The sequence below is a fragment of the Lucilia sericata genome, unplaced genomic scaffold, assembly GCF_015586225.1.
Source record: "Lucilia sericata isolate MDLA Ls3-8-SP2 unplaced genomic scaffold, ASM1558622v1 Contig000586F_arrow, whole genome shotgun sequence".
Lineage (NCBI taxonomy): Eukaryota > Metazoa > Arthropoda > Insecta > Diptera > Calliphoridae > Lucilia > Lucilia sericata.
This window is the reverse complement of record NW_023994593.1, coordinates 29,626-56,585: the sequence shown is the minus strand read 5'-3', so window position 1 is coordinate 56,585 and position 26,960 is coordinate 29,626. Positions and strand designations below refer to the sequence as shown.

The 26,960-nt window shown below is 29.3% G+C and overlaps 1 protein-coding gene across 1 annotated transcript in view; it reads right to left on the bottom strand.

Moving 5' to 3' along the window:
• LOC119606452 (probable nuclear hormone receptor HR38) overlaps window positions 1–26,710 on the bottom strand; it is a 121,668-nt gene extending 94,958 nt beyond the window's left edge. The window contains exon 1 of the mRNA XM_037959965.1: window positions 23,611–26,710. Within this exon, the coding sequence (XP_037815893.1) occupies window positions 23,611–24,445 (835 nt within the window). The 5' untranslated portion in view covers window positions 24,446–26,710. The remainder of the gene's footprint in view (window positions 1–23,610) is intronic.
• Window positions 26,711–26,960: the final 250 nt, after the last annotated feature.

Here is a 26,960-nt window from a genome sequence, read left to right as displayed (position 1 = left end):
CTGCTGCTTCTGATTCCATTGTTGTATAATTTTAATGTTGCATTGTTTGATGTCGTTGTTCTTACAATTATTTTTTTTTCTCAATCTCAATTGATTCCGCATAACAGAAATTTTCATCTAATTTTAGTTTTGTTGTTTTTGTTGTTATTTTTTTTAAGTAGTAAAATATTCTATTTTTATGGTTTTTAAATTAAATTTATTTAATGTTTATTTATATATTAGAGGAAGTTTAGAACGAGAATTATTGCGTATAATTTCTGTGTTTTTGTTTTTATTTCCCTAAATTCATAAATACTTCATTTATGCACTTCCTTCTTGAGGGATATTAAAAGCAGGAAATGTATAAGCTAAAAGCTTTCGTTAAGCTTTAAACATTAATTTTCATATTCATTAAGTTATTTTTGGTTTATTAGATTGCTTTACTTACAAATTTCCTGTAATAACTTTATTAATAGTTTATTAAAATGGGGTTTACTGTTTTGTTTATATATCAGTCCTGAAAGGTGTGAAAACTTTCTCTTTAGAACCAAAATTGGGTAAAATACAATCCTTTTACCTGTAAAATTGTCTTATATATAACAGTAGAAACCTTGTTTGCAGTTATTAACAAATTAAAACCACTGTTTGTTTAAATCATTTAATAAACCTTAAAAACTTTTAATTTATAAAATTTAAATTTAATTTTTATTTGTTTTGTCTTTTATTTCAACAGATTTTCAAACATTATCATAATTTGCCAAACCATCATTTATTATTACCATCCATTCAACCAATCATCCATATTCGATTATAATACTGGTATGTACAAACCCTTTAACGTGATTAGCACACCCTTTATTTATATATATATAATTTACTAATTTATTAAAAATTTTGTGATTGCAAAATGTGTTTTGCCATAATTGAAAGTGTTAAATTTACTATGAATAACAACTCTAACCTATTTTTTTATTAAAAATCTAAGACAATTAAAGGAGTGGGATGTGCTAATTACGTGACCAATATTTCAAACATAAATATAAAGCAATAAGGTAATGTATAGTTGGTCCTCACCGACCTTATGATACCCTCAATCCATTATGTGGTTAGATCCTATAATGGTCTTTTCCTCAAAGAATATGTTAAAGTGATTTATGGTAATTACTTGTACTTACATAAGGACTTACTTTTCAGTGACTATACAGAGGGAAAAAGAAATATACACGCCTGGTACCAAATTGACACCAAACTGTTTATAATTTTTCAATACCATCCGTTGTCAAAGTATATACGTACGTACGACAACACTATGTTGACAACATTGCAACAATTCGTTGTCGAAATCTTAATTTTATACACATCCGTTGTCTAAATGTTAACAAACGTGGTAAGCTCACTATTGACAAACAATCCGTAGCCAATAGTGAGCTTACCACGTTTGGTAACATTAAGACATCAGGTGTGTATAAAATTTAGATATCGACAACGAATTGTTGCAATGTTGACAACGCGTCGTTTTCAACATTCCACAGTGTTGTCGTACGTATGTGTATACTTTGACTACGGATGTTATTGAAAAATTATAAACTCATTGGTGTCAATTTGGTATCTTTTCCCTCTACCGTCTGCATTACTTAGAAGGAGTTTACTAATAACTTACAAGTAGTACCTAAATACTTACTTAGTAGTTTTATTACGCCTCCGAGATTTATTTATATTCGCCTGATATGGTCTAATCGTCCCTAATGGGTCCTCAAGTTAGTTGTTCTTTTCGATTTTAGCGATACCAAGACAATTTTATGTGATATATTGAAGTTAAACTAATTTTGTTAATAAGCTCTTATCAGGAAGCTATTATCCAGTCCACAGATCAAGAAATTTTTAAAACAAAGGCCAATGTATACTTTTCTAAAAGATTAATCTGCGCTGCATCAGAATCTGGAGTCACAATTTATCGATAAGGACTTCAAGATATCGTTTTCTAAACTTTTAAAAATAAACTCTTTCTTGAGATGTTATAAAAGCGGTAAAACCAGATTCGAAATTTGAGTTTCCGGATTTCGACATTTTATAGCCTAGACCACTATAATGGGAAGCGTATTATGGGAATGAATCATTTTCCTCATTTAAATCAGCGATATGCATCAATCTGTAATCAAAATACATAGGTCGCAATTTTCTAGTTAATTTTCTGAATGCCCCAGTTATCATAAGGATCCAAATCTTGTCTAATTTCTCAGATACACTTTCTGAGAAGTTTTTTATATCAAATCATCAAAATTGGTTCATAAATATTGTAGATTTAATCAAAATCGCATACAAAGATTTAAATATACTATGGTGTAGGATATAAAAGATTCGGCATAGCCGACTTTAGCACTGTTACAAGTTATTGACAGCCTTTTATTTATCACACATAAATCTATCTAACAAAAAAATTATGATTTATCCCAAAACAATTTCTAAGGTCACGTACGATATTTGAAGAATTTGTTTAAAATCATGAAATTTAAACGATTTAAGAAATTTAAAAGAAACACAAAATTAATCAAATCTAAAGGATTTTATGTCAAATCATTGTTTTAAACTAAATCAAAAATATTTAATAAATAAAGGCTGTGTTTAAATTTTAAATTTCTTAAATTTTTTACAACCAATTTGTTATTACATATTTTCTTGCTCTTTTTAAGTATTTAATAACCATTTTTATGTGCTTGTAAAACAATTACTCTTCCTCTCTAACTAAAAAGTTTCCTCTCTCTTACTTGCTCTCTGTTTTATTTATTTTTTCTATACAAATTCTCCATAGAGATAAGTTATACATGTTCAAGGACATTTATACGCATTTAAACTTTTACTAAACGCAAAAAAAAAAAAAAAAAAAAAAAACACAATATTAAGTCTTTTATACAACGAAAATGTGTATAAGTGGGAGTAAAAGTTTTACAAGTATGTATTTGTGAAAAATATTACAACCACATACACCCCCTTAATTAAGAACTAAGTGTGTATTGCGCTCTCAATACACACTTGCTGGCAGGAACAAAAAATGCTTGTGTGTTTACATATACACAAACAATCAAATGAAAAACTTTCAATTTTTACTTTGACGTCATAGTTTTATAACTGTAAACAAAACAGCAAGCACGTACAATAACAAAACCAGATAAAAGCAAAAACCGTTATGTGTATATAAACACACATTTATACAAACACATGTAGCTTTATAAAAATAAAACAATATGAAAGAGAAAGAGAGGGAGAGTGGAAACGAAAGAGACAGTGAATTCATATGAAATGGATGTTTAAGTATGACGGCATTTTAAGGACGTTTGTTGTTTAGAAGAGATTACACAGGACGGATGTACTAATTATAGGCCCGATAAGCAAATTTTATTGATTCTACAATTTTTGTTTTCCTTCCATTGTTTAAAAATAAAAAGTAAAGGAACAACAATATATTTCGAGGAATAGGTATGACGTTTTAGGTTATATTTTCACTACCAAGGACGTCATTTAATTTTTAGTCAACAAAACTTGTTAAATAAAAAACTTTACATGTGTTTATATTTTCTATAATATACATTTTCCCATAGTGCGTGTTCACAACACAGACGTTTTTTCCAATTCATTAAATACCATTTTTTCAATTTATTAAATAAAATTCATGGCGTAATCAATCAGCAGGTGTTTTATTAAGAATTTGTGAGCATGGGTAATTTTATCTGAATTATTTATTCATTAACCAGAGAAGATGGTCACAATAGTGATTTGAAAGAAAAAGGAAATATAAGTATGACAAACAAATTACACGCGTTATTTATTTAATGAATAATTTAAAATTTTTATATAATATTTATTTAATTTGTTATAAATAAGCATTTACTATTAACTAAAAATAGTAATTTATTATTACTTAATTTAAGAGTTGTGCTTTTCCATAATATAATTGTCATCTTTAAACCCACAAACTATGGATTATAGGCAATAGACTAGTCAATACTAACTATAATAACTAACTAACTAACTAACTAACTAACTAACTAACTAACTACTAACTAACTAACTAACTAACTAACTAACTAACTAACTAACTAACTAACTAACTAACTAACTACTAACTAACTAACTAACTAACTAACTAACTAACTAACTAACTAACTAACTAACTAACTAACTACTAACTAACTAACTAACTAACTAACGAACTAACTACTAACTAACTAACTAACTACTAACTAACTAACTAACTAACTACTAACTAACTAACTAACTAACTAACTAACTACTAACTAACTAACTAACTAACTAACTAACTAACTAACTAACTAACTAACTAACTAACTAACTAACTAACTAACTAACTAACTAACTAACTACTAACTAACTAACTAACTAACTAACTAACTAACTAACTAACTAACTAACTAACTAACTAACTAACTAACTAACTAACTAACTAACTAACTAACTAACTAACTAACTAACTAACTAACTAACTAACTAACTAACTAACTAACTAACTAACTAACTAACTAACTAACTAACTAACTAACTAACTAACTAACTAACTAACTAACTAACTAACTAACTAACTAACTAACTAACTAACTAACTAACTAACTAACTAACTAACTAACTAACTAACTAACTAACTAACTAACTAACTAACTAACTAACTAACTAACTAACTAACTAACTAACTAACTAACTAACTAACTAACTAACTAACTAACTAACTAACTAACTAACTAACTAACTAACTAACTAACTAACTACTAACTAACTAACTAACTAACTACTAACTAACTAACTAACTAACTAACTAACTAACTAACTAACTAACTAACTAACTAACTAACTAACTAACTAACTAACTAACTAACTAACTAACTAACTAACTAACTAACTAACTAACTAACTAACTAACTAACTAACTAACTAACTAACTAACTAACTAACTAACTAACTAACTACTAACTAACTAACTAACTAACTAACTAACTAACTAACTAACTAACTAACTAACTACTAACTAACTACTAACTAACTAACTAACTAACTAACTAACTAACTAACTAACTAACTAACTAACTAACTAACTAACTAACTAACTAACTAACTAACTAACTAACTAACTAACTACTAACTAACTAACTACTAACTAACTAACTAACTAACTAACTAACTAACTAACTAACTAACTAACTAACTAACTAACTAACTAACTAACTAACTACTAACTAACTAACTAACTAACTAACTAACTACTAACTAACTAACTAACTAACTAACTAACTAACTAACTAACTAACTAACTAACTAACTAACTAACTAACTAACTAACTAACTAACTAACTAACTAACTAACTAACTAACTAACTACTAACTAACTAACTACTAACTAACTAACTAACTAACTAACTAACTAACTAACTAACTAACTAACTAACTAACTAACTAACTAACTAACTAACTAACTAACTAACTAACTAACTAACTAACTAACTAACTACTAACTAACTAACTAACTAACTAACTAACTAACTAACTAACTAACTAACTAACTAACTAACTAACTACTAACTAACTAACTAACTACTAACTAACTAACTAACTAACTAACTACTAACTAACTAACTAACTAACTAACTAACTAACTAACTAACTAACTAACTAACTAACTAACTAACTACTAACTAACTACTAACTAACTAACTACTAACTAACTACTAACTAACTACTAACTAAGTAACTAATGAATGGACTAGTCCTTAGTCTAGTCCACAGACTAATTAATGGAGTAGTCCACAGTCTAGCCAATGGAGTAGTCAATGGACTAGTCCATAGACTAGTTAATAGTTAGTCTATAGTCTAGTCTACAGACTAGTTCACTAGGACTAACTAACTAAACAGCTATTCAAATCAGTAGACAAGTTAATTAACTAGACCACAGTCTAGTCTAGTCTATAGACTAGTTAATGGTCTAATCCATAGTCCAATCTATAGTCTAGTTTATAGACCAGTTAATGGACTACTAGTCAATGCTCTAGTCAGTAGACTAGTTAATGGACTACTCCATGGTCGAGTCTATAGAATAGTTGATGGACTACTCCTTGGTCTGGTCTATTAAATAGTTAATGGATAGTCTATAGGCTAGTTAATGGACTAGTCCATAATAAAATCAATAGATAAGACATTGACTGGTGAATAGATTAGTAAATAAACCAATTAATAAGTCCATAGACTCTTCCATTATTTAGGATTTCAAGACCAAGCCGCAAGAACATGTTTAGTTAAAAATGTTAGTCAAATTTTTTGTATCAGTTCCTCGAGATGTTTACTTTGGAGAATTTGCAGTAAATAAGAATGAACACTAAATCTCTTCTATACCATAGTGTTATAGTGTATAAAAAACACCAGATAAATGATTAATTTAAAGATTAGAAAAAACTATGCCATAAAATTAATAATAACAATTTGACACAAAGTTCACTTAACTTTTTCACTACTTAATAAATAACAACAAATAACATATGTAAATTTATACAATAACTTAAAGTTGTATTTTAACTACCCAACATAAACAGTATTATCTGATTTAAATTTCAGATGAAACCAGTAGCAAAATAATAACAAATTATCAAACAATTAATCTTGAAAAAAAAAAATAAACAGACAAAAGTGAAAAAAATACTTATGCATATACAAATTTTATAGACTTTAATTAAATTATATAAATTAACTGAATTAAAAAATTTCATTTAGAAAAATAAATTATATAAATTAATTTTAAATTTTATAGAAAAATATATATAAATTTAATTCACACTGCATTAAGAAACACTTTTATAATTAGATTGTATACGGTTTCACGCTAGCGCCACATCATAACATCTAGACATCAACTGATACCCTGCACACCTATTCAAAAAAACAGGATGGTATGCGTACCTGCATTAACTAAGTAGATAGACAGACTAGCGTGTTTACAAACATGACATGCAAACAATCAAATCAAATAAAAACAACAACAAACAATTGAGACCAACCTAACTATTCATTCAAAAATTCATTCAATTTTTTTCAAAATTTTAACTACTTTTTTGTTTGTTTTTGTTTATAGTTTACATTTTGTTTATAATTTGTTTATGTTTTTTTTTTGGTGTGTGATTTTTTAGTGTTGTTGTTATTTTGTTAATAATAACAACAACAACAACAGAAATTTAGTTATAGAAGTATAAAAACAACAACACTATGCCTTTGAGTGTTTTAAATTAAAGACATCAATAGAAACAAAGAGGAAAAAAACGCGTCAACATGTTCATTATGATAAATGATGCAAATTTATTTCCATATTATGTATTAAAAGTTAAAATATACATAAGAAGTAGTAAAAGGGTTGCCAAGGTGTAGGCAGCAGGCATGGAAAATTCAAAAATACCACTTTACCCCACCACATTTTCGGTACTTTCTCTTATAAACATTTGATAAATAATCCACTCGTAGTCCAATAGTCCTCCAGTCTATGGTATAGTCTATGATATAGTCTATTCTACAGACTAGTCTATAGTCCTAGTCTATAGTCTAGTCTATAGTCTAGTCTATAGTCTAGTCTATAGTCTAGTCTATAGTCTAGTCTATAGTCTAGTCTATAGTCTAGTCTATAGTCTAGTCTATAGTCTAGTCTATAGTCTAGTCCTATAGTCTAGTCTATAGTCTAGTCTATAGTCTAGTCTATAGTCTAGTCTATAGTCTAGTCTATAGTCTAGTCTATAGTCTAGTCTATAGTCTAGTCTATAGTCTAGTCTATAGTCTAGTCTATAGTCTAGTCTATAGTCTAGTCTATAGTCTAGTCTATAGTCTAGTCTATAGTCTAGTCTATAGTCTAGGTCTATAGTCTAGTCTATAGTCTAGTCTATAGTCTAGTCTATAGTCTAGTCTATAGTCTAGTCTATAGTCTAGTCTATAGTCTAGTCTATAGTCTAGTCTATAGTCTAGTCTATAGTCTAGTCTATAGTCTAGTCTATAGTCTAGTCTATAGTCTAGTCTATAGTCTAGTCTATAGTCTAGTCTATAGTCTAGTCTATAGTCTAGTCTATAGTCTAGTCTATAGTCTAGTCTATAGTCTAGTCTATAGTCTAGTCTATAGTCTAGTCTATAGTCTAGTCTATAGTCTAGTCTATAGTCTAGTCTATAGTCTAGTCTATAGTCTAGTCTATAGTCTAGTCTATAGTCTAGTCTATAGTCTAGTCTATAGTCTAGTCTATAGTCTAGTCTATAGTCTAGTCTATAGTCTAGTCTATAGTCTAGTCTATAGTCTAGGTCTATAGTCTAGTCTATAGTCTAGTCTATAGTCTAGTCTATAGTCTAGTCTATAGTCTAGTCTATAGTCTAGTCTATAGTCTAGTCTTAGTCTAGTCTATAGTCTAGTCTATAGTCTAGTCTATAGTCTAGTCTATAGTCTAGTCTATAGTCTAGTCTATAGTCTAGTCTATAGTCTAGTCTATAGTCTAGTCTATAGTCTAGTCTATAGTCTAGTCTATAGTCTAGTCTATAGTCTAGTCTATAGTCTAGTCTATAGTCTAGTCTATAGTCTAGTCTATAGTCTAGTCTATAGTCTAGTCTATAGTCTAGTCTATAGTCTAGTCTATAGTCTAGTCTATAGTCTAGTCTATAGTCTAGTCTATAGTCTAGTCTATAGTCTAGTCTATAGTCTAGTCTATAGTCTAGTCTATAGTCTAGTCTATAGTCTAGTCTATAGTCTAGTCTATAGTCTAGTCTATAGTCTAGTCTATAGTCTAGTCTATAGTCTAGTCTATAGTCTAGTCTATAGTCTAGTCTATAGTCTAGTCTATAGTCTAGTCTATAGTCTAGTCTATAGTCTAGTATATAGTCTAGTCTATAGTCTAGTCTATAGTCTAGTCTATAGTCTAGTATATAGTCTAGTCTATAGTCTAGTCTATAGTCTAGTCTATAGTCTAGTCTATAGTCTAGTCTATAGTCTAGTCTATAGTCTAGTCTATAGTCTAGTCTATAGTCTAGTCTATAGTCTAGTCTATAATCTAGTCTATAGTCTAGTCTATAGTCTAGTCTATAGTCTAGTCTATAGTCTATAGTCTAGTCTTAGTCTAGTCTATAGTCTAGTCTATAGTCTAGTCTATAGTCTAGTCTATAGTCTAGTCTATAGTCTAGTCTATAGTTCTAGTCCTATAGTCTAAAGTCTATAGTCTAGTCTATAGTCTAGTCTAAGTCTAGCTATGTCGAGTCATAGTCTAGTCTAGTCTATAGTCTAGTCTATAGTCCTAGTCTATAGTCTAGTCTATAGTCTAGTCTATAGTCTAGTCTAGGCTAGTCTATGTCTAGCTATAGTCTAGTCTATAGTCTAGATCTATAGTCTAGTCTATAGTCTAGTCTATAGTCTAGTCTAGTAGTCATAGACTCCTCAAGTTATTCTAACGTGATGTCACACTTGACGTCAGGTTTGAAGCCAACATTGTTTGCCTTATTCATAACCTACAACCAGTACAGATCGAATGAGTTTTGCCCATCACTTTCTTTAATTACCTAGCTTTGGCAACCCTAATTTAATATTGATATTCTTCTTCATATATTTAGGCGAATTTTAAAGTGTGTAAAAATTAAATTTAAATTTTGTATTAATTTATTAAGTTTCTTCCACTTTTTTTGTATATTATCTACTTGACTATTCGTTATTACCAAAGATAGATACTTGACTGATTATATATTTATGTACCTTCATTAGGGTGTCCGCGTTTATTTGAAGAAAGAAAAGAAACTGATATTTTCACCAAAAAAAATTAAGTTTAAATCATTGTAAAATAAGGTTTTTAAAAAAATTTACGGACAATATTAGATGGGCTGGATCAAGGGATAAAAAGGTCCTTATTTAGGGTTTTTACGTTTTCAAGAAAAATCTTATATAGATAACCTTTTTCCCTTTTAGCTAGACTAAGGTTAGGACAAACATATTGAGAATCATAAAATAACTTCATTTTCATTTAGGTTTCATTTTGGGGCCACACTAATGTTCGTATGTACATATATATATATGTTTGTATTAGTCAGACATCAAAACACACAGACCCAGTAACTTTGTTGCAAAAATCAACACCATCATCAACACCATCAAATATCATAATCAGCGACAACTTCACTTTTAAAGACACATAAGTTTGTCATAAAATATGAATTTATTTATTTATATATTTTTAAATTATTTATAAAAAAAATTTGCATCTACGTCAATAACTATATATGTATGTATGCATGTATATGTATGTATATAGAAAATATGTATTACAATATAAAAAACATTAACCTCGCCGAAGTGTCTTGTTTTTCTGTGATCGCGTATTTTAGCTTCTTTTTTTTATTTCTTTTGACGGTTACCTGTTGTTGGTTGTACCCTTGTGATTGATAGAAATTTTTACAAAATGATGGTAATTTGTGTTTAAGTTTGTGGTTTTGATTTCGATTTTTTTGATTTCTATTTCGGTTTTGACTTTGTATGTAGCTTCTTTGGGGAAACTGCTTTAATGTTTAATTATAATTATTTAATGATTTATGCGCATTTTTATAATCCAACTGAGGTAAAGGTACCAGTACCAGCAAATTTTTTCATTAAATTTAAAGATTTTTTTCTGATTTCTATACATTGATGTGATGACATAAATTGATATGCAGATTTTAGATTGATAGAAAGAAACTATTTGCCATTTGACCTCATTAACGTCATATTTCTTTTAACAATTATATAATTCGAAGTCAAGTGTCAGGCCAATTAAAGATTTTTAAGGCGGGTTTATTTGATTTTAAGGGGTGTTAGCTTTATAAATTTAAAATGAAAAGTTATAATTAAATTGTTTGAAAAGTTGCTACAATTAGAAATAATAAATTGATTTATTGTTATTTTTTTTTAATTTAAATATTTGTCTATTAAAAATATTGTTTATATATTGGGTATGTGCAATATTGTATTGTGTCCATCAAATGTCGTAACTCATACGCATCTCATACAACAGGAGTCAGCAACATACTGACATACATTCGCATACGCACACACACACACTTAAATTATAATACAGGCATGTAGTATGTATCAATATTTTTCTAACAGTAAAATGTTTAAATTAAACATTACTTTTTTACTATTCACATTAAATATTTGATGAGTTAATCAACAACTACTACTGGCTTTATGCTGACAAAGAAGAAATAACAAGTAAGAGTATTTTATAGGTGTTAAGCAGTGTCGAAGTTTTTCTTTACTTCTTTGATTCAGATTTCAGGCATTACTCCATTAAGATTGTCGTCAAACTCATGCAATGCTTGCAAAATCATTGGGAACTGTTCAAACAGATATTTCAAAGTGTTGGCGAGCATAAGGATTCATTCGAAGGAAGGGATACTATAGTTGTTATGCACTATTTCAAAACGTTTTGGCCTCTAATGTCCAGATTTGAAGAAATATTTGAAAAAAGAGCGATTTTAACCACTTTCAATAGAGGTATTCTTTGGGCAATTGAAGGTCACTTACCAAAAGATATTTAGATCCAATAGTTACAAAGATCTTCACAAACACATTATACCCTGCCCAGTATGCTATAGATATAAAGCCTAAAGAGAGAAAAACATACATATAAAAAAAAAACGAAACCTTACAGACATCTAAATATTTGTTAATCTTTTAATAAAGGCGCGAAAAACTAATAAGCCACTGACAACACTAGTCTCTACCTCAATGTACGTAATATTTATGCCTAGTTGCAATGTTGCACAAAAGCAATCGAAAACAAAAAGCTTGAAAAAGTGTGCAAGAGTGTAACAAACTCAATCAAACACAATCTAACATGTATGATAAATCTCTATAAGTGGCAGTTTACATACAATGTGTGTGTCTCGCAAGCAAAAAAAAAAAAGTGTGCCTCTTGTCTTGTACCCCCAAAAAAAAAGTTGAAAAAAAAGAAATAATAATAAGTACAATGACGACATAAATTTTCATTTTTAATAAAATATTCATACAATTTTTTTTCTTCTTCTTTTAAATAGTATTATAAATATTTATATTTTTACTTATTTGCAATATTTTTTTTTTTTGAAATGCAGCTACAAGACATAGCATGATGTTGTAAAAGACGTACATTGTAGCTGAATGATGTATAATTGTTGTAAACAATTTTTTAAAAATAGAAAATTATATTATAGATGTTATGTTAAAGTATTATTTAAGAAATAAATATTATTAAAAACGCATTAAAATTGGCTTAAAGAAACGCCCAAAATAATGAACAAAATTAATGACATAATGAACAAAATGAATGACAGTCTAAACTATAATCTAAACTATAGTCTGGACTATAGTCTAAACTATATTCTGGACTATAGTCTAGACTATACTCTAAACTATAGTCTAAACTATTGACTAAACTATGGTCTGGACTACAGTCTAAACTATATTCGTTTAGTCTATAGTCAATAGTGTAGACTATAGTTTGGACTATAGTCTAGATTGTAGTTTAGGCTATAGTCCAGGCTATAGTTTAGAAAATAGTCCAGACTACACTATAGTCTGGACTGTAGCCTAAACTATAGTCTGGACTACAGTCTAAACTATATTCGTTTAGTCTATAGTCCAGACTATAGTTTGGACTATAGTCTAGATTGTAGTTTAGACTATAGTTCAGACTATAATTTAGAAAATAGTCCAGACTATAATTTAGACTATAGTCCAGAATGGTCTACTATAGTATAAACTATAGTCTGGACTACGGTCCGAACTATAGTCTAAACTACAATCTGAACTAAAGTCTAAACTACAGTCTACACTATAGTCTGGACTATAGACTAAACTATAGTCTGGACTCTAAACTAAACTATGGACTATAGTCTCTACTATAGTCTGTACTATAGTCTGTCTATAGTCTGTACTATAGTCTGTACTATAGTCTGGACTATAGTCTGTACTATAGTATGTACTATACTCTGTACTGTAGTCTGGACTATAGTCTGTACTATAGTATGTACTATAGTCTGAACTATAGTCTGGACTATAGTCTGTACAATAGTCTGGACTATAGTCTGTACTATAGTCTGGACTATAGTCTGGACTATAGTCTGTACTATAGTCTGGACTATAGTCTGGACTATAGTCTGGACTATAGTCTGGACTATAGTCTGGACTATAGTCTGGACTATAGTCTGTACTATAGTCTGGACTATAGTCTGGACTATAATCTGTACTATAGTCTGGACTATAGACTGTACTATAGTCTGGACTATAGTCTGTACTATAGTCTGGACTATAGTCTGTACTATAGTCTGTACTATAGTCTGGACTATAGTCTGTACTATAGTCTGGACTATAGTCTGTACTATTGTCAGGACTATAGTCTGTACTACAGTCTGGACTATAGTCTGGATTATAGTCTGTGCTATAGTCTGGACTATAGTCTGAATAATAGTCTGGCTATAGTCTAAACTATAGTTTAAACTATAATTGGGACTATAGTCTAAACTATAGTTTAAACTATAATTGGGACTATAGTCTAAACTATAGTCTGAACTATAGCCTAAACTATAGTCTGGGCTATAGTCTAAACTATAGTCTGAACTATAGTCTAACTATAGTTTAGTCTATAGTTTAGACTATAGTTTAGTCTATAGTCTAGACAATAGTGTAGACTATAGTTTAGACTATAGTTCAGATTGTAGTTTAGACTATAGTCCAGACTATAGTTTGGGCAATAGTCCAGACTATAGTTTATACTATGGTAGACTATTCTGGACTATAGTCTAAATTATAGTCTGGACTATTGTCTTAACTATAGTCTAAACTACAATCTGGACTATAGTCTACACTATATTCTGGACTATACTCTACACTATAGTCTGGACTATATTATTATCTATAGTCTAGACTACAGTCTAAACTATAGTGCGGACTACAGTCTAAACTATAGTCTGGACTTTATTCTAAACTATAGTCTGGACTATAGTCTAAACTATAGTCTGAACTATAGTCTAAACTATAGTCTGGACTATAGTCTATACTATAGTCTGGACTATAGTCTATACTATAGTCTGGACTATAGTCTAAACTATAGTCTGGACAATAGTCTAAACTATAGTCTGGACTATAGCCTAAACTATAGTCTGGACTATAGTCTAAACAATAGTCTGGACTACAATCTGGACTATAGTCTAATCTATATGTGAACTATCTTGAACTATAGTTTGTACTATAGTCCGAAATATAGTATGAAGCATAGTTTACATTATAGTCTGGACTATAGTCTAAACTATAGTCTGAAATGTAATATGTACTATAGTATAAACTAATTATTATCTGGACTATTGTCTCAATTATTGTCAGAACTATAAAGGGTTACAAAATGAGAAAACAATGCAAGAATGACACATCGTTTATAAGGAATGTTTTAGTGTTTGTTAGTTATTTATATGTAAGTATAACGGTGATGCCTAACCAACAGAGTCATAGTTTTGATGTCGTTAAACGAAAAAGATTTTAGATTATTATTCTTTACACAAACACTCAGCCTGCAACAGAGAATATAACTTTGACGTAAAAATAATTTGTATATTTGTGTGTACAAAACATATGACTGTTTTATAAAAAACAACAATGAAAAAAAAAAGAAAATTTTAAAATATTAACTATAGACACGAAACTATGGCATCATAAGAGGGGAAAATTTATACAGGAAAGTATTAAAAATAAAAGCACAGAAGAGCAAGGCTATAATGAAAATTATATTTGAGAGAAATTTAAAAAACTCAGAACGATTTATCACAGAATTTTAGCACTCTTGGGACACCAGTGTATTTTTAAAGATTCGTTTTAGCCTTATTCAACTGTGTCGTATGAAAAATCTACATAATACATATTAAGTTTATGGAAATTTTGATTGCAGCTTATTGATTTATTAAAAGTAAAACGAAGGATGCAACTTTTTCAAATATAATTATTTTTAATAAATTTAAACTATTTTTAAACGAAAAATATTTACTTTCTAAATATAGTTTTAAAATTAAAAATTCGCTATGTCAGTGTCAATAATAAATTTACATGACACAGTGAAAGACGTGAAACATAGACAGGCCGACAGTCATAATTAAGGCATCTACCAAATTATGACGTTTGTTTTTTCACTTATTTGGCTACAAGTACGCACTGTACTCAAACACCTATTCAGTACGTCTGTGTATAGCTTGCTGGTCGGTCTGTCAGTACCCCGCAATTTACAGGAATACAATATGTATATGTATTTAAAATATTTACTTTAGAGTTATTTGATAGATCCGTAACCGCCACTTTTGTGTACCCAAGTAATATAGCGAGGGGTAAATCGATATTTTAGTGCCCCTAAAAAATCTATTGTTATGGCTATTAGATGTCCGTAGCTCATGTGATAAATAACTTCCTTTTAGGAAACATACTTATCAAAGTAACCTAAATCTAAATTCGCTCCTTCAGAACAATCTCTCCGAACTGTCGGGTACTATTTGTTGACCACATTATAACCACAAAATATCTAATATTTATGTTTATATTTATTAATTCTCTTTATTTTTTTCCGTTTGTTTGCCAAACATTTAAGAGGATGATGGCAACCAATGATTTGTTTATGTTTTTGTCTACTGTTTATGACGAAATCACCCATCATTATTATCATCTACAACGAAGACAACTACGACGGCGACATCAGCAATGTTGACAATAATAATAACAACAACAATGTAAAGAGTGATAGTTTTTTGTTGTTTGTTTGTTTTAGTACACATGGTTTGTTCTTTGGCAATTTTGAAATTCAATTGCAATTTATTGTTTTGTCTCAGCAGGCATCCGATAATAAGCAAGTGCATCATTTCTATTGCTTTTATAAAGCAGAAGTGTACTAACAGGGGCCCTTGACAGGGGGACTATAGTATAAACTATTTAAGTTATAGTTTAAACACTGGATTTTATTGAAAATATTGTATAAACTATAAACTGGACTATAACCTAGATTACATTTTAAATTATTCTCTGTACCATATTATAAACAATAGTCTAGTCTATAGTCTAGTCTATAGTCAAGTCTATAGTCTAGTCTATAGTCTAGTCTATAGTCAAGTCTATAGTCTAGTCTATAGTCTAGTCTATAGTCTAGTCTATAGTCTAGTCTATAGTCTAGTCTATAGTCTAGTCTATAGTCTAGTCTATAGTCTAGTCTATAGTCTAGTCTATAGTCTAGTCTATAGTCTAGTCTATAGTCTAGTCTATAGTCTAGTCTATAGTCTAGTCTATAGTCTAGTCTATAGTCTAGTCTATAGTCTAGTCTATAGTCTAGTCTATAGTCTAGTCTATAGTCTAGTCTATAGTCTAGTCTATAGTCTAGTCTATAGTCTAGTCTATAGTCTAGTCTATAGTCTAGTCTATAGTCTAGTCTATAGTCTAGTCTATAGTCTAGTCTATAGTCTAGTCATAGTCTAGTCTATAGTCTAGTTATAGTCTAGTCTATAGTCTAGTCTATAGTTAGTCTATAGTCTAGTCTATAGTCTAGTCTATAGTCTAGTCTATAGTCTAGTCTATAGTCTAGTCTATAGTCTAGTCTATAGTCTAGTCTATAGTCTAGTCTATAGTCTAGTCTAGTCTAGTCTATAGTCTAATCTATAGTCTAGTCTATAGTCTAGTCTATAGTCTAGTCTATAGTCTAGTCTATAGTCTAGTCTATAGTCTAGTCTATAGTCTAGTCTATAGTCTAGTCTATAGTCTAGTCTATAGTCTAGTCTATAGTCTAGTCTATAGTCTAGTCTATAGTCTAGTCTAGTCTAGTCTATAGTCGTCTATAGTCTAGTCTATAGTCTAGTCTATAGTCTAGTCTATAGTCTAGTCTATAGTCTAGTCTATAGTCTAGTCTATAGTCTAGTCTATAGTCTAGTCTATAGTCTAGTTATAGTCTAGTCTATAGTCTAGTCTATAGTCTAGTCTATAGTCTAGTCTATAGTCTAGTCTATAGTCTAGTCTATAGTCTAGTCTATAGTCTAGTCTATAGTCTAGTCTATAGTCTAGTCTATAGTCTAGTCTATAGTCTAGTCTATAGTCTAGTCTATAGTCTAGTCTAGTCTAGTCTATAGTCTAGTCTATAGTCTATCTAGTCTAGTCTATAGTCTAGTCTATAGTCTAGTCTATAGTCTAGTCTATAGTCTAGTCTATAGTCTAGTCTATAGTCTAGTCTATAGTCTAGTCTATAGTCTAGTCTATAGTCTAGTCTATAGTCTAGTCAGTAGTCTAGTCTATAGTCCTAGTCAGTAGTCTAGTCTATAGTCTAGTCTATAGTCTAGTCTATAGTCTAGTCTATAGTCTAGTCTATAGTCTAGTCTATAGTCTAGTCTTAGTCTAGTCTATAGTCTAGTCTATAGTCTAGTCTATAGTCTAGTCTATAGTCTAGTCTATAGTCTAGTCTATAGTCTAGTCTATAGTCTAGTCTATAGTCTAGTCTATAGTCTAGTCTATAGTCTAGTCTATAGTCTAGTCTATAGTCTAGTCTATAGTCTAGTCTATAGTCTAGTCTATAGTCTAGTCTATAGTCTAGTCTATAGTCTAGTCTATAGTCTAGTCTATAGTCTAGTCTATAGTCTAGTCTATAGTCTAGTCTATAGTCTAGTCTATAGTCTAGTCTATAGTCTAGTCTATAGTCTAGTCTATAGTCTAGTCATAGTCTAGTCTATAGTCTAGTCTATAGTCTAGTCTATAGTCTAGTCTATAGTCTAGTCTATAGTCTAGTCTATAGTCTAGTCTATAGTCTAGTCTATAGTCTAGTCTATAGTCTAGTCTATAGTCTAGTCTATAGTCTAGTCTATAGTCTAGTCTATAGTCTAGTCTATAGTCTAGTCTATAGTCTAGTCTATAGTCTAGTCTATAGTCTAGTCTATGTCTAGTCTATAGTCTAGTCTATAGTCTAGTCTAGTCTAGTATAGTCTAGTCTATAGTCTAGTCTATAGTCTAGTCTATAGTCTAGTCTATAGTCTAGTCTATAGTCTAGTCTATAGTCTAGTCTATAGTCTAGTCTATAGTCTAGTCTATAGTCTAGTCTATAGTCTAGTCTATAGTCTAGTCTATAGTCTAGTCTACAGTCTAGTCTATAGTCTAGTCTATAGTCTAGTCTATAGTCTAGTCTATAGTCTAGTCTATAGTCTAGTCTAGTCTAGTCTAGTCTATAGTCTAGTCTATAGTCTAGTCTATAGTCTAGAGTTTAGTCTAGTCTATAGTCTAGTCTATAGTCTAGAGTTTAGTCTATAGTCTAGTCTATAGTCTAGTCTATAGTCGATAGTTTAGTCTATAGTCTAGTCTATTGTATAATCTATAGTCTAGTCTATAGTCTAGTCTTTAGTCTAGTCTGTAGTCTAGTCTATAGTCTAGTCTTTAGTCTAGTCTATAATTTAGTCTATAGTCTAGTCTATAGTCTAGTCTGTAGTCTAGTCTGTAGTCTAGTCTGCAGTTTAGTCTATAGTCTAGTCTATAGCATAGTCTAGTCTATAGTCTAGTCTATAGCCTAGTCTATAGTCTAGTCTATAGTCTAGTCTATAGTCTAGTCTATAGTCTAGTCTATAGTCTAGTCTATAGTCTAGTCTATAGTCTAGTCTATAGTCTAGCCTATAGTCTAGCCTATAGTCTAGTCTAGTCTATAGTCTAGTCTATAGTCTAGTCTAGTGTCTAGTCTTGAGTCTAGTCTATAGTCTAGTCTTGAGTCTAGTCTATAGTCTAGTCTATAGTCTAGTCTATAGTCTAGTATATAGTCTAGTCTAGGTCAACAATCTAAAATACAGTTTGGCTCCTGGCCAAATATTAATATTAATATTTACTAAAGAAACCGCTAAGTCTTAACAGTTAAAAATCTTCATTTGCCCATCACTGTTTTAATACTTTATTTTTTACAACGTCATCTCTTTAGTTGTTGTGCATGTGTCTGTCCATATTTGTATATTTATCAAAACAATTACATCTATACTTGTACAATTATTAATACGACATATACCGTTAATTTTAAATTTAACACCTGCGTCAGAAGTCGTAATTTAAATGTTTGCATTATTTGGTCATCATCGTAATAATTTTGATTAGAATTTTCTTTTTATATCAACATATTTAATATACTTTTGTTTTCCGTTTTTTTCATATACAAATCAAAAATATTTGAAAATCGACTAATTATTCATTCAAGCATTTATTTTGTTTTAATTTATTTAGACGACCAACAAAATTCACATGATTGTGATGATGATGATGCATTTCATTTAAATATCGAGTATAGTTTGTTGGCGGTTTTTCGCCATCGTTTTCATTTTTGTTTTTGTTTTTTGTTTTTGTTGTTATATTATATTGGGGCTGTTGTTATTTATTAATTTCTAATTTTCTAACGTAATAGTACTTGTTGTTAGTGTTGTTTGTTAAGCGGAAGATTCGTTTTGAAGGAAATATTCGAATAATGTTTATGAGTTGGTTTTTTTGATCGGGGTTTTATTATATGCAGAGAATATGCATTTCAAACCTAAGAGCCTAGAGAACTAATTTACGGAAGCCGATCATTCGCTTACTGTACCGCTTCTGAAAAGCTTTTTGACTAATTTCAAATGTAAAACGTTATTCTTTTAGTTCGTTCATTGAAAAGCGCTTATTATCTATAGTATTTTATAGAAAATCATTAAAAACAAACCGCCATTTCATAGACATCAAGACATTAATCTGACTCGAACATCAAAATCAATTATCCGTCCTACCATGCACAAAGCCCTTTTAAAAATATTCGTATAAAAAATACCCAATTTAAAAGACCGCAAATAGAAATCAAAGAAAAATAATAATAACCACGTGCATACATATTGTATTTATGGTAATTGCAAAAATCACGAGTATATTTTCAATATGAGCCAATATTTTTTTTATTTATAAAAATAGTGTGTGTTTTTTTTTAGTTATTTTCAAAAAAGGTGTCATATGGTACCTTGATTTTTGTTCTTCTATTTTCCGCAAAAAAAAAAAAATTCAAAACACAAATTATGCATAAATATTTTTGTAAATTCATAACTACATATGTTTGTCGGCAAGAGTACATATACATATTTGTAAGAATTTATTATACATTTTAAGTTTTTCTTTCGCTTTTTTTTACTTTTTGTTGTTGTCTTTAATACTATAGAGGTATTTCCTCTTGGCAATAAATAGAAATTGAAAATTCATATGTTAAATTAGCATAAATACTTTACGAAACTTTTGTGATTATTAAAGAAACTAAGAGTATGTGGAAAATATATACAAAATAAAATCTTTATTTAAGATTAAAACAAACTCAGCATGTTTTAAGTTATTTAAGTTATAAGCCCACAACTTATAAAAAATATTTAAATTTTATTTGTCCTGTTAAGACAATATATCTCCATACCAAAGCAGTTATTGATATGTATGTACATAAATCATCATGCGTATGAACAATTATTTATCACTCATACGCACTTGCTCTAGAAAATGTTGGCAAATTATGGTCGTTATATGTTTTGTATTTTATTATCTCTATATATCGCTCATTTACTACAAGACTGGCATAATCCAAAAAAAGGCGTTTATAGAAAAACAACTATTTTTTAAATTAATTTTAAACAAAACATGGAATTTGAATAACACAAGCCAACGAATTGAAGGTTTGTGAAAACTTTTGAAACCAATTAGACTGATTTGAATGTGTGTTTAGCTTCTTAAATCGAATCTGATATCTGTTTTTCTCTATCACCCACTATTTTGATAGAATTCCATAACGATATTACAAAGTTTTGGAATAAAGTATGGAAAAAAAAGTACCAAAAGGTGTTAAAAATGGAAAATTTCATTTTATTCCATCTCATTGAGCCAATTTTGAACTTCGATACCAAGGACTATTTTTTGTACATTTTCTTTCTTCAAATTGTACTTTTTGTTTTATCTATAATATTAAACCTAGAAATATGAAATTAAGCATGTAGAGCCCTAAGTAAATGAAAATATTTAAAAGTGGACTATTTGGTACCTTTTCATTCTTCGAAGTGTAATTTTTGGTACTTTTTCATTATTAAAAAGATACTTTCAGAGTTTTCTTTAATATTAAATCTAGAAACACTGACTTAATGGACGTCTTGTAGAAAAGAGTTTTTGGTACTTTTACGTTCTTCAACTGGTACTTTTTGTGTATTCTATAATTTTGAACTAAGAATTATAAAATATAACTGATTGTAGCGACCTAAGTAAATAATAATCCATTCTTCTACTAGTACTATTTCAGTTTTCTATAATACTGAACCTAGAAACATAAATTTGAAGACCCGAAGTAAATGAAAATCTATAAAATGGGACTTTTTAGTGCTTTTTCATTCTTCAATGTGTACTTGTTTGGTACTATTTCGTTATTAAAAAGGTACTTTCTGAGTTTTCAATAAAATTGAGCCTTAAATTTAACACTGAACCTCTTGAACGTCCATTAAGTTCTGTATTAAAGATATTTTGATTCTTTAACGTTCTTCAAGTGATACTTTTTGTGTATGTATGTAGCATCCTAAGTAAATGATAATCTATAAAAGCGAACTTTATGGTACTTTTCCATTCTTCGATTAGTACTATTTCAGTTTTCTATAATATTGAACCTAGAAACATAAAATTAAACACTCATGTACTTGAATGAATAGAAATCCATGAGAGGAAGACATTTTTGGTACCTTTTCGTTCTTTTATTGTATATTTAGGGTCCTGAGCGTATGAAAATCTAAAAAAGAGGTATTTTCTGTCCTGATTGAATGAAAATCTATAAAAGTGGAAAAGGAGAATTACATTCGAATTATGAAAAAAAAACGTTCGAATAATTATTACAGGATAGCGAAGCATACCGGGTTAAGCTCGTATACTTCGAGCAAAATTAATTTAAATATTGAAAAACATCACGACGTGAATTATTTTATTATAGTATTCTATTCTATTTAATACAGAATAGGAAAATATCACTTAAATATTTGGTCCTTCGAGCCGGATGTTGTTTGTCGTGGTAGTTCACTGCGTGAGAACAGTCAAGTAGAGTCCGTGAGACACTATTTTGACCGGACCACTCCACTCGTCAGATGTAGTAATGTACAGTATTAGATCCAGCCTGTAGCCTAAACATCAGGATATCATTAAGTTTAGACAAAGAAATCTCACCAAGTTTACATATGAAGTAACTGACAAGAAAACAGTTTCTCTTAACGGCTAGAACAGTACATTCACAGGGAAGATGGAAGACCGTTTCTTCATTTTTCCTGTCTTTGCAACTGTGATGGTACTCATTAAAGGCGAGCCCAAGCCGACTTACATGTTTGCCTAGCACCCAGTGTCCTGTTATTACTGCTATCACCCTCAATATATCCCGCTCATTTGCCCCGTTCGTTTCCATAATAGTCCCTATGCGATGGGACCCAAACAAGGGTAATGACAGACAAGCTACCCAGCCTTGAAAGATCCTTCTTGCATTGCCTAACTAATAGGGAAGTGTTAGTATAAGAATTTAGTGAAAGTTGCCGTGAATATTGAGGTCATATAATACCCTACAGCCTGACATTATCACAAATATTTCAGCCTGAAAAATACTAAAGTTGATGGGAAGACGGTGAGTTAGATCGCAGTTCAATTTAGAACCATCCTATAGCACATCTCCTAGAAGAAACACTGATATTGAAAACTCTATCAAAGTCTGTGTGTGGGGTAATATAGTCGGATGGTAATATAGCCGGATACACTCAAAAATTAAATCCGCATACAAGAACACATTAACTTTTATGTCGAAAAAGACTTAGGGCCGGTTTTATAGTTCACACTAGGGGAAGAAATTAAACTTAAGTTTGAAAATTTCATACAAATTTCTAAAATTAAGTGTAGTTTCACCCCTTAGATCTAAAGCAAAAATGCTTTTACTTAAAATGTTTTTAGAATGTCCAAAGGAAATTCTTTTTAAAATGAAATTTCTATAATTTTCTTCAAATTCCGCTTTTTAGTATTGAAATTTACAAATATCTAGTTAAAAAAATAGTTTTAACTATTTATGAGTTATTACTAGAAAACATTTAAAAAATTTTACAAAATCTCGGACAGAATTTTTACTTTCAAAATTTGTATGAAAATCGTGAACTTTTCGTGCAATATTTACGTCCCAGATACTGACGTAAATATTTCTACAAATTTCTACACAATTTCTCAAAATGAAACTTTTATTTTGTTTAAAATAATGTCAAAAGAAAGTTTATTTCAAAACAAAAGCTTTTACGAGTTATAACAAAATAATCATACGCAACGTAGTCTTGTTATCATAACATAAAAATGTATATTAATCATACGTTCAGGTGTTTACTCATTAAAAAGGATTTGTTTATTTAAATTACGTTTTTGCAGAAAAACTTTAAGTAAATATTAATTAAAGGATTAAAGTAAACTAAAAGAAAAAGTTTTTTTTTATTTTTATAAGAAGATATTTTTCCTAAAGTTACAGTTAGTATAAAACAATAGAGATTAGTAAAATGTTCCCACAACCTTAAAGAAAAAGAAAATCTTGTACATACTGTTGTTGTTATTGTTGTTATGGCTATTTTTCTGACAACTAGTGTAATCCGGTGATGTAGAGTTATGAAAACTATTATAATGTTTTCTACCAGATAAATTTGTTAAACACCATTGATTGTCTATAGACAAGGAAGAATGCGACTCCAAAGAAGAGCGCTGCTCTTGAGAAGTGTGATGTAAGTTTTGCAGCTGTTGCTGGTGATGATTGTGTTGATGTGGCGGTTCATATGATAAAGGTTCCGATTTCAAAATAAATTTATCACTATGAGAATTATACAATAAAGTGGTCGATTCATTTAGATTTGAATTCAAATTAGAAAAATTAGAACAATTCAAATGATGATGATGAGATATATCACAACCATCAGGAAATAAATTACGACAGGGATAAATTAAATTTGCTGAGTTGGCGGTGGTAGTAGTAGTAGTAGCGGGAGAAGTAGGTACAATTTGCTGATGTTGCTGGTGTTGTTGTTGTGGCGTATGAGAGTGTAGATGATACAAATGATTGTTGTGTGCTTGTTTAAGGTGTAAGGGCAGCTGCTGAGACTGTTGTTGTTGTTGTTGCTGCTGTTGTGAATGCTGCTGATAAGTATTAAAATTGTAACTATCACTTAATTGTATATGATTATTATTTATCTCATAGGCATTTAATTCTGTTTTTATGGCCACATGGGTATTATCATTAAATATTTGATTATTATTAATTTCAAAAGTAGGAGACGAGGGTATAGACGCTGATGTATGGGAGGAATTTAAAGTATTTGCTGGATTACCTAAAGAGTTGGAGGGCTCTTGTTTCACCACTATCAAGGAGGCCAAACGATTACGCATTTTATGTTTAAATCTTCAGAACGTTTAAGTAAAATAGTATAAACATTTTCTTTATAACTTTAGGTGGTTTGTTGAGGTTTTTGGCGAAAAAAAAGTATGATTTAAATAACAAAATATATACATATAACTAAAACAACAAAACATTTACAACATTTAACACTTAATAAACACCTGTGGAAGGTTTCAAAACCCTCAGGCGCGTTATATAATTCTCCAGCTCCAGCACGCCGCTTTTTTCCCTTGATTGTGTTGTAGAAAATTTCTAATTTTTTTTAAAGAAAATTTCTTGGTTTAAATCTTGTTTTTTGTTAACACTTTTTTCTGTTTCTTTAAAAAAAGGTACTTTTTTAAATTTTCTTGTATTTAGGATTTAAAAGTATACATTTTTTTCTTTTCACTTTAACAACGACGTCAGCATTACGACGTAATACTTAACGAGAGCATCATTTACGTTATACAATTTTCTATTCTATTCTCATTCACTTTCACATTTGTGGGTGGAGAAAAGTGAGTAAAACACAGGCACAAGGACGTTTGTTAAATTTTTGTAGTAGAAAGTTTTTATTCTTTAGTTTTTCTTAAATTTTTAAGTTAATTGTAATATATTGGACTTTTTAAAGTTGCGAGAAGTTTTTATATTTAAAAATTTAAAATTTTTATACATTTTTTTGTTGTAATGTTCATAAAATCTTTTTTTTTTTAGTTTTGTGTTTCTGTTGGTTTATAGGCACTGTGGGGCGTTTTACTTTGTAATTATTTAGTTCCAGTGTTTTTTGTTTAAATAAATTAAATTTTCAACACTTATACTTTGGCTAGTCCAGTTACAGTTACGCTTTAAATAGTTTTATAAAAGTGTTTAGATTTTCTTTTTTTGTTTTACTTTAAAAAGTTTGAAATTTCTTGATTTTTATAGATTTTTAATGAAATTTTCAAAAATTATAGTTTTTTTTTTGACATTTAATACAGTTGTTTTATTACTTTAACACTCATACGCCTTGTAGTTTTTTAAATATATTTTTATTGTTTAACACTCATACGCTCTAGCGAACATCCTTTTTAAATATCTGTTTTTTTTAACAAAAGTTTATTGTTTTTAACTTAAAGTTTTTCTTAAGCAAATTTCTTCATTAGGTGCACATTTCTTCCAGCTTTCTTTATTACTCATACGCACTGTACACAATTTATATTAATCATACGTTTTGTTATTTTTTTAAAAAGTTAGTTTTTTACATAAACTTTAGTAAAATAAAGACTTTCTTAAGAATTCTGTTTAAATTTCTAACAATTTTTGTTATTACTCATACGCACTGTATATTAATCATACGCAGTGTGTTTTTTTTATTTCAATATTTATGAAAATTTTTCTTAAAAGTTTGTTTTTCACATAAACTAATGGTTAAATAAGGATTTCCTTAAGATAACTGTCTGCTTTCATTATTACTCATACGCTCAGTGTGGAAAATGTATAAACAATTAATATTACTCATACGCACTGTAAATATTTAGTACAATTTCAGTATTTTAACACAATTTTCGCTCATTTGTTTGTTTTTGTATGAACAGTAGTATAAATGTTAATTTAAAAATTATTTAAAAAAAAGTCCTTAAATTGAACGTAATGCAATTACAGCTATAAATATTTTAAAGTTTATTTAAAAAATTGTTTGTATTTTAAAGAAAAACCCTTTTGTTTTAGAGATTTCTTAATAAATATCCTTTATTTATAACACTCATACGTCTAGGGTAACTTAAAACTCATACGCCAACGGCAAAAGTTTAGAGCAAATCTTAAATTCTTTTTCTAAAGACACACACACTTTATTTCTGTTTGTATATGACAGCACCGCCGTTTTTATCAAAACTGTATTTTGTTAAAAGTATACTTTTTAAGAAATTTTCAAAAAAATTTCTTTAATTTCACCGCAAAAACTTAAAGTTTAGCACCTTTGAATATGATATGTTTTTGTTGCACGACAAAATTTAAAAAACAAAATGAAAAACAGGAAAATTGTTTGTTAAAAAGTTTTTTTTTGAAACAACTTAAATCGGCCTAAATGTTACATTAAACTTTTATAAAATATAAAATTTTTTTTTAATTTTATTAATTTTTTTATATAAATTTCTTTAATTTTTTTTAGAAAAAAAATTACAATTTTTTAATTTTTAAAAATAATTTCCGTTTAATAATTTTTTTGTGTTTTTTTTATTTGAAATTTATTTTCTAACGGTTTGAGTAGCCGTAAATTAAATGTGTTAACAACGCGGCGTCTGTGACGCGACTGAACTTATATTTACGGTTACACGCGACTATATTCACTTTACCGTTTGCTTGGCTTTGCTATTTTATTGTTGTTGTCGTTGTCGTCGTCTAACATTGCTTTTGCCAAAAAGAAGAAGAAATCAACAGCAACAAACACAATAAATTAATGACGATTTGCTGTGGAGGATGATATTGTGTGATGATATAGTTATTTGTTGTTGTTACCCTCTTCTACGAACGACAACGGCTGAACGA